The following is a 9467-nucleotide window of genomic DNA, read 5'->3' on the forward strand; positions in this document are numbered from 1 at the left end:
TACAGAAATCTGCTTAGTAATTTCTGGTTCCTCTCTCTGTCTATCCAAGCTCTTTATGAGCTGGAGGTGGGTGGTCAATATAGTGACTCAGAACTAGTCTTTGGACATCTCCCTTCCCAGTCCTGCTTAGGCAGTCTAGCATCCCACGCTGAAACGGGGGAGCAGCTGCCCCACTTGTTGGGGGCCTCAGCCCACTGTGAGGCAGAAAGAGCTGGGGGGTGTTTTTGTGTTTTTTTTGAGGAAGATTAGCCCTGAGCTAACATCTGCCGCCAATCCTCCTCTTTTTGCTGAGGAAGACTGGCCCTGAGCTAACATCCATGCCCATCTTCCTCTGCTTTATATATGGGATGCCTACCACAGCATGGCTTGACAAGCGGTGCCATGTCTACACCTGGGATCCGAACCGGCGAACTGTGGGCCACCAAAGTGGAGCGCATGAACTTAACCACTGGGCCACCAGGCCAGCCCCAGAAAGAGCTGTATGAACATCCATGTGCCCACTGGAGGTGCCTCTGCTCCTCCTCTCAGGATTCTGTCTCGCTCCTATTTATTCAACCTCTCCCTCCTAACTGGAAACTTACCACTGACATTTAAGCAAGAGATTTAAACAAATCTCTCTCAGAATTAAAAAAAAAACACAAAAAAAACCAACAACTGCTTTGGCCCAAAAGCTTGTTGCAGCTCCCACCCTAATTCTCTCCTCTCTTTCAAAGCTAAACGTGAGAAAAAGCTGTCTACATCCACTGTCTCCTTTCCTCACCTCCCACTTGTTTCGGGCTGGCTTCCACTGCATCAGTCCCCCGAAACCCCTCTCACTGAGATGGCCAGTGATCTCTACAGAGCTGCGCTGAGGCTGGAGGGCAGGGGAGAGGCTGGCCTGACCCCAGGCGGGACCCTGGCCACATGAGCCGCAGCAGGGGACAACAACAGTCAGCGTTGCTCAGGATCCTGAGCGGGAACTGCAGATGATAGAGTGGAACTTCTGAGAATATCTGGCCTTGAGTCCTGGGAATGTGCCAACACCTCCTTGCCTTCATTCGCTCACTCATTCATTCCATCTTTATTGAGCGCAGCTTGGCCCAGGCACTGAGGTAGGCACGTGGCGTAGACTTTGCCAATGAAACAGACTTGGTCTCTACCCTCATGGAGCTAACCGTCTACTCAGCGAGGTAGGTGTTAGTCAAAGAGTCATGAAAACACACAATGACAACCTACACATTTTGTAGAGGGAAAGTACAGAGTAGATAATAGTGGGATCTGATCTCACAGGAAGGTCAGAAAAGAGATTTTTAGGCTGAGATCTGACTGACGAGTAGAAATTACCCAGTCCAGGAGGAATGGGGAGGAAGAGATGATAAGAGGGTGGGGGGAAGTAGTAAGGGCCGTTTCCCCAAGAGACCAGGGATTCCAGCAGGGGGCAGGACAAGTAAGATGCGCTGGATAGAAATTAGATTATCTCTGTCTGTAGGCTTTGGCCGTGCCTGTCTCCTGCCTCCTTCTGACGGGCTCCAGCACCCTTAGTTCTCGTCGGTGGGTAACCCTTTTACTTCCTCTTTTCTCCCAGGGCCACGTGCTTCATGACCTAGCTCTTGCACGTCCCTCCTGTAACCGAGTGGGAGTGTTCCAGAGTTCCACCCAGGCCTTACTCTCCTTCCACACCCTTTTTTCTTGACATCGTCTCCCAATTTTATGGACTGCCACTTCTAACAGGTCTCCAGCCCCAGAACGCTCTCCTGAGATCCAGATCTATAGGTCTATTTGCCCGACGATCATCTCCACACAGATACCCTGTCACCATCTCAAACACGGCAGATTGTAGTGAGAAAATGTAAGCCTCACATTTGTTGAAAGAAATGTAGAAAATAACATAAAACCGTCTTTTCCCCCAACCTTGATTGAATCAACTAAGAAAAAGAATCTTGAGCAGAACGTGAGCATTTGACCTCGACCCAAAGAAACTTGGTGCAGACGGGGCGGTTGGGAACAGCCTTTCTTTACATCCATAAGGAAACTAAATTAAACAAAGAGCTTTGATCCGCTGACTAATCAAATCGGAGCGAGCTCCCAGGGAAGCTGAATTTCACTGTGCTCTGCTCTGATCCCAGTCTGCAGACTTCCTCTTTTATGACTTCTTCCAACTCAGTGTAATTGGGTTGTTCAGTCTGGGTGATGTTTGAAATTTTTCCTAATAAAAATCTAGGGGCTGGCCCCGTGGTTGAGTGGTTAAGTCTGCATGCTCTGCATCGGGGGCCCAGGGTTTCTCAGGTTCGGATCCTGGGCCCTGACACGGCACCGCTATCAAGCCATGCTGAGGTGGCTTCCCACACGCCACAACTAGAAGGACCCACAACTAAAAATATATACAACTATGTACCAGGGAGCTTTGGGGAGAAAAAAATAAAAGTCTAAAAAGGAAATATCTCTCTCTTTTAAAAAAATAACTAGTCAATCTTAATTGGTTGGTTAGTGCTTATCTGCAAGGTAATCCTTAACCTCTGGGTTTGAGAGAATTGCCTGGACTCATGAACGTGCTTCTTGCAGGAAATCACATGGTATGAAACATATAACGGTGCGCTGAAGTTGTAAATGACGTTATCAATGAATTATTTATCTTTGTGCTCCTTTTCTTTGTTCTTCTAACTATATATGTATATGAATGCCTGTGTGTGTGTGTGTGTGTGTGCTCAGAAATTCTGAGCAGGGAGGAAGTGGTTCAGTCTGCTAGTCTCTGAGCAGCTGTTGCCTTCTAGAATAAAGAAATGGCTCTGCCTCATTTCTGATTCAGATGCAATATGAGACTTGCTTTCATCCATCACATCTAAATTTAAATGCCTGTCTTCTCCCCCTGTAAAAGTTAATCCTCTTTCCCATAACATTGTAGAAAAAACTTGGCCTCACATGGCGTTTAGGTTAGAGCTGCAAGAGGAGTTTAAGTGTTGGGTGCAAGAAACATCCAGGAGAGAATGCAAACTGGCGTGGAAACCTAGTGCAGCTCAGGAGACTCCAGATGACAACGACACCGCACAGCTGTGTAGGCATCTGGGTTAGAGAAGCCGTGCACTGGCACCTGATCAGTTAAGGGCATCTTCGTGGCGCATCTAAGGACTCGGCCCTCTCATTTCTTCAACCATAATTTTTATTCCTTCCCACATTTCTCCCACTCCCATCTTCATTTCAGCAAAAATAGACACAAAATTTAAGTCGTTCAATATTATCAGTTTGCACATTTCACCTGCTTTGTTTAAATTTTTATTTTGATATAATTTTTTTTTAAGATTTTACTTTTACTTTTTCTCCCCAAAGCCCCCCAGTACATAGTTGTATATTTTTAGTTGTGGGTCCTTCTAGTCATGGCATGTGGGATGCTGCCTCAGCATGGCTTGATGAGTGGTGCTGTGTCTGTGCTGAGGATCCAAACTAGCGAAACCCTGGGCCACCGAAGTGGAGCACAAACTTAACCACTTGGCCACGGGGCCGGCCCCTGTTTTGATATAATTTCAAACATACAGAAAAACTGGTAAGAACAGTATAAAGAACCACCATATAGCCTTTACCCTGGCCCCACTTTTACTTTCTCTCTTTCTTTCTTGCTAAGTCTTGCTGGAGTTTATCAATTTTATTAATCTTTTCAAAGAACCAACTTCTAGTGTTCTCTATTTTTTGTTAGTTTTCTATTTCATTGATTTCTGCTCTTGTTTTTATTATTTTCTTTCTTCCTGTTACTATGGACTTAATTTGTCCTTCTTTTTCTAGCTACTTAAGGTAGAAAGTTAGATCATTGATTCAAAACTTTTCTCCTTCTGTAATATAAGCATTTAAAGCTATAAATTTCTCTCTAAACATAGCTTTACCTGCATCCCACATATTTTGATATGTTGTGTTATCATAATCTTTCAGTTTAAGATAAACTGAATTTCCCTTTGTGATTTCCCCTGTGATTTCTTCTTTGACTCATGAGTTGTTTACTAGTGTGCTAATTTCCAAACAGTTGGGGCTTTTCTAGACTTCTTTTTTTATTGTTTCTAATATAATTCCATTGTTATCAGAGAACATACTCTGTAAGATGTCAATCCCTTAATATTTGTTTATTTATTTTAAGATCTGGCACATGGTCTATCTTGGAGAATGTTCCATGTGTCCTTGAAAAAACATGTGTATTCTGTAGTTATTGGGCATAGAGTTGTAGACACAGACATGAATAGAGGGAAGACAATGTGAAGGCACAGGGAGAAGATGGCCCTCAGAAGGAACCAACCCTGCCAGCATCATCAGATCACATACCCAGCCTCCAGAACCGTGAGAAAATAAATTTCTGTTTTTTAAGCCTCGCAGTCTGTGGTGCTTTGTTATGACAGCCCTAGCAAACTAATACAGTTACTAAGTGCACGTATTTGGGATTGTTACATTTTCTTGATTAATTAACCCTTTTATCAATATGAAATATCTCTCTCTATATCTTGTAGTACTCCATGTCTTGCAGCGTACTTGTCTGATATTAATATGACCCTGCCAGCTTTCTTATGTTATTTTTGTTTGTATTTCTTCTTACTATCTATATTATATCTACATAATAGATTTTCCCATCTTTTTACTTTTGCTTTATCTGTGTCTATATATTTCAGGTGTGTCTCTTAAGACAACATAGATTTGGGTCATTTTTATCCAATTTGATGGTCTCTGCCCTTTATTTGAAGTGCATAGTCCATCTACATTTAGTGCAATTATTGATATGATTTGGTTTAAATCTACTATCCTGCTATTTGTTTTATATTAGTTTCACTTGGTGTTTTTTTATTTGGTTCTTCTGTTCCTCCTTTTCTGCCTTCAATTAATCAAAGATTTTTAGCAGTTCATTTTATTTCCTCCATTAGCTTTTTAGCTCCACCTCTTTGTATAATATTATTGGCTTAGCTCTCAGGGATTGCAATATATATTCTTAATTTATCACATTTTGCTTAGAATTAATTTATACCAATTTCCATAAAATTTATTACCTAAAAAGAGAATAATTTCATTTACCCTCCCTGTCTTTGTTATATTATAATCATATGTTTTACTTTCACCTGTTTCACACCCTATAATAAATTGCTATTATTATTGCTTTAAATAGTTGTCTTTTAAAAGAATTGTAATAAGAAATATAGTCTTTTTTTTTTTTTTGTAACCAAAACTTTAATCCCAAGGATTCTCACAAAACATATTACAAATGACAGCATGAAAAAAAATCTCGCACAGTTAACTCAAAAGTTCAGCTCTACAATGTACCCTTAAACTGGCAGGACACTGGTATCTTGAATAGTCTCAAATTTCCAAATAAAGAATGTTACAAAGAGTTATATATTCATATACAGCAATCACGTAAGGACCTTATGACCTAAAGCAAAGGTAAACTAACTTTCTTGAAACTCCTTAGATTCTACACCAACTAGACAACCTCTGCCCAGTGCGAAGACTAGTTGGATTCTTTAAAACAAAACCAAACCCCCACCAATTTAGTTTAATGGTACAACTTTAATTTTTACCTGCTGCCTTGTGTTCGCAGCAACTTCTAACGACTGATTTTTCAACTACAGTTGTACACCATATCCCAGCTATGGAAAAAGTCAGTCTTAGTTCAATTTCTGCCAGTTTTGTCTCCCTCATATTAAACATCACACTTTAGCTGGGCAGGAGTTAGAGGTTTATTATCAGTCTACGCAAGACTAAATAAAGTTCAAAGCAAATTCAATTTTGCTTAAGGGAACATTGTAAAGTAACAACTGGTATTACATGCCTCATACGATCCATTTCAAACCATAGAGAATTACAACTTTATGTGTCACTGTTCCAAGAGACAAAAAATGTGAACAGCTAAAACATCTTAAAAATGCACCAAGCTTATGAAGTCTCAAACAAAACTTGAATTTTCTGTACATACTCCTGTCAAATGAAGTTATTTCCTGTACGCCCCTCCTCTTGCAAACTGGTCTTCTATTTCCTTTCATTTGACCTAGATCGGCTACGAGACCTAGAGAAGGATCGAGACGGCTTATGATTTCTCTCCCGGGACAGTGATCTCTCTCTTCTCCTATCTCTCGAAAGGGACCTGCTCCGGCTGCGGGAGAAGCTTCTCCGTCTTGGAGATCTGCGTCGAGGTGGAGGACTCCTTCTCCGATAATCATCTCGAGGGCGGCGACCCCAAGAGGGAGGTGGACCACGATTTCGACTTCTCTTTTCACCATTAGACAGTTCCACTCTTACTCGGCAGCCACATAGTGTTCTCCCATCTAGCTCTCGGACAGCATCAGCTGCATCTCGGGGATCTTCAAATTCAACAAAAGCAAAGCCGGGAGGGTTTCTAGCAACCCACACGCTTCGGAGTGGTCCATAATAACCAAAAGCTCGTTCCAATTCAGTCTTGTTACCATTGTTTCCAAGATTACCTACATAAACCTTACAGTCCAATGGACAGGAATCACGATGCATTTCGAGATCTTGGGATAGAAATGCGGAGGCTCAAATCCACACACCCTCGGAAGGCTCTTCCCGCTCCCCTCCCGCCCGGACCCCGCAGATGCTCACGCTACCCCGGCGTCCACGAAATGGCGGAGAAATATAGTCTTTTATAGCTACCCATATATGATGCTTTTCATTCCTTTCTGGATTCAGGTGTTTATCTGATACCCTTGCCCTTCAGCCTGATAAACAACCTCTAGCACTTGTAGCGCAGGTCTCCTGAGAAAGGATTTTCTGTTTCGCTTGTCTGAAAATGTCTATATTTCATATCATTGCTTCCAGGAACTGTGGGTCCCCTGCGAGCAGACCAACAAGAAAAAATGCACGCAGCACGGTGATATGTCAGTCAAAGAAAAGCACTGTTTTTTCTTTCTGGTGAGAGGATGAGTGAGAAAATTATAGTTACAGCCAAGTGAGTGCCCAATACAGGAGACACTGGGTTTTTTAAAAACGTGTTTGGATCAGCAGAATATCTTTATTTTGTGGTTGCAAATCTTCCACTTCAAGTTAAAACAGAGACCCAGGACCATTCCATAGCAACCAGGAAGAACAAAGTCACAACCAACAGCCCCTGTGACTGCTCCTCGTGAAGCACAAATGAGTGCAGTGGGCATTTCTCTGGCTGCTCCTGTTTCTTCGTCAGGAGCAAAGCTGTAAGCACCATTACTCTCCTCTGCAAGCCCCTCTCTGCCTACAGTGGAGCAGAAGTCTCTCTGCATTGTAGATTCAAGACCAAAGATTCCCTTCAGCATGTTTCAGTGCAGTTTCTTTCTGGCGAACTTTGATGTGTATCCTCACCCTAGGCTTGCATGGCAGCATGGTTTATCAGGAATGGTTAGTTTCTTGGGTTGGGTTCCTCCAAGCAAATATTGAGACAGGAATCATGTGCAAATAATTTTTTAAGGAAGCGCTCCAGGGAAAAACAGCGGAGGGAAAGAAGTAAAGGAAGGGGAAGAAGCCAGCAAGACTAGGATGTCGGCCACGCCCCAACCTCAGCCTGATCCACAGGGGAGCTCTGAAGGGTAAGTTACCCCTCGGAGTTTGTCCCTCCTCAAACAAAGGAGCCCGGCTTTGTACTCCTGCACCTGTCAGCAGCCACGGCCGTGGGGAGGAGGGGCACATAAACTCCTGGGCACTTCCTGCTCCCTTTGTGTGCTGGTGTGCAGAGTAGCCCCAATAGCCGAGGGTGATCCTCTCAACAAGGTCACAGGCACAAGCCCTTGGAAACAAAGGGCACAGAAGCTGCAGGATGACCAAACAGAAACAGTGAAAAGGATTGTGATATTGTGATTAATAAGAAGAAATGTGTATATTTGGTCTTCGTCCCAATTCCTGGCACAGAGCTCCAAAAATCCTTGGAATTTTTTGTGATGAGAGCAATAAAGGCATTTTTAAAATTATGTTAATCAGGTGACTTGGGAAGTCCCTAGGTGACCTCAGGTTGGGCTGGTTGCCAGAGGAACCAACCACATGATTCTAGGGTTGGAACTTTCAGTCCCATCCCCCCACCTCCAGGGAAGGGAAAAGGCCTGGAGATTGCGTTCAGTCCCAGTGGCCAATGATATAATCAATCATGCCTATGTAATGAAGCCTCCACAAAACCCCAAAAGGACGAGGTTTGGAGAGCTCCCAGGTTGGTGACACGTGGAGATTCGGGGAGAGTGGCGAGCTGGGAGAGAGCATGGAAGCTCCTCACCCCTTCCCACATACCTTGCCCTATGCATCTCTTCCATGTGGCTGTTCCTGAGTTATATCCTTTTATAATAAACCGGTAATTTAGTACGTAGAATGTTTCTCTGAGTTCTGTGAGCCACGCCAGCAAATTCATCAAACCCAAGGAGGGGATGGTGGGAACCTCCGACCTATAGCCGGTCTGTCAGAAGCCCAGGTGACAATCTGGATTTGCGATTGGCATCTGAAGTGGGGTGGGAGCAGTCTTGTAGGACTGAGCCCTCGGCCTGTGGGAATCTGACACTATCTCCAGGTGGATAGTGTTAGAATTGAGTTGAATTGTAGGACACTCAGCAGGTATTGGAAATTGTTTGGTGTGGGGAAGTAACCCCACATATCAGGACTGGAATCAGCATTAGAGGGATTCAAGGGGACATGGGCGAGGCACCGACAGCATTGGCTGTGGTTGGGCACTTAGGAATGGAAGGCCTTGACACACTTAAAAAAATGCTTTGCACGACTTTAGTAGAGCATCACTTAATATATAATTTTTTTTAAGTGGGTGCCCCTAGGAGTATAGTGGAAAGTTTCATGGGCAAACCCATTAATATTTCAAAGTGAGAACATGTTGTCTCTTTTTTTTTGTTTTTAAAGATTTTTTTATTTTTTCCTTTTTCTCCCCAAAGCCCCCCGGTACATAGTTGTATATTCTTCGTTGTGGGTCCTTCTAGTTGTGGCATGTGGGACGCTGCCTCAGAGTGGCTTGATGAGCAGTGCCATGTCTGCGCCCAGGATTCGAACCAACGAAACACTGGGCCGCCTGCAGTGGAGCGCGCGAACTTAACCACTCGGCCACGGGACCAGCCCCGAGAACATCTTGTCTCTTTGATAGCTGTGCATCTTATACTTGCAAGAACTAAGGGCAAGATCTAAGCCATTTGGTTCAGGTTTCTGCACATGTCTTGGCCAATTTCATTTTCAAAATCCTATTTTGACATTTTACCCTCCCTGCTGAATCTACGGGGAAAGTCAACAGTAAATTTTTGCTGCTTCTGAGAGGCCTCACAGACTTCCTTTCCAGTTTGTCCTATAAAATGTACTTCACATTATATTAAAGGACAGGGGTATTTCAAATCTGAGTGTGAAAGCTTTTAACAGCTTTTTTTTTTTTTTTAAAGATTGGCACCTGAGCTAACATCTGTTGCCAATCTTTTTTTTTTCCTTCTTCTTCTTCTCCCCAAAGCCCCCCAGTACATAGTTGTATATTCTAGTTGTGAGTGCCTCTAGTTGTGGCATGTGGG

General features: G+C 43.4%; 1 protein-coding gene across 1 annotated transcript; it reads right to left on the bottom strand.

Moving 5' to 3' along the window:
- Positions 1-5146: 5146 nt before the first annotated feature.
- On the bottom strand, positions 5147-6575 carry LOC103546215 (serine/arginine-rich splicing factor 3). Its single transcript, XM_008512649.2, has one exon. It carries the CDS (start codon positions 6463-6465, stop codon positions 5971-5973), a length of 495 nt encoding a protein of 164 aa, XP_008510871.1. The 5' UTR covers positions 6466-6575; the 3' UTR covers positions 5147-5970.
- Positions 6576-9467: the final 2892 nt, after the last annotated feature.

The sequence above is a fragment of the Equus przewalskii genome, chromosome 1, assembly GCF_037783145.1.
Source record: "Equus przewalskii isolate Varuska chromosome 1, EquPr2, whole genome shotgun sequence".
NCBI classification, from domain to species: Eukaryota; Metazoa; Chordata; class Mammalia; order Perissodactyla; family Equidae; genus Equus; species Equus przewalskii.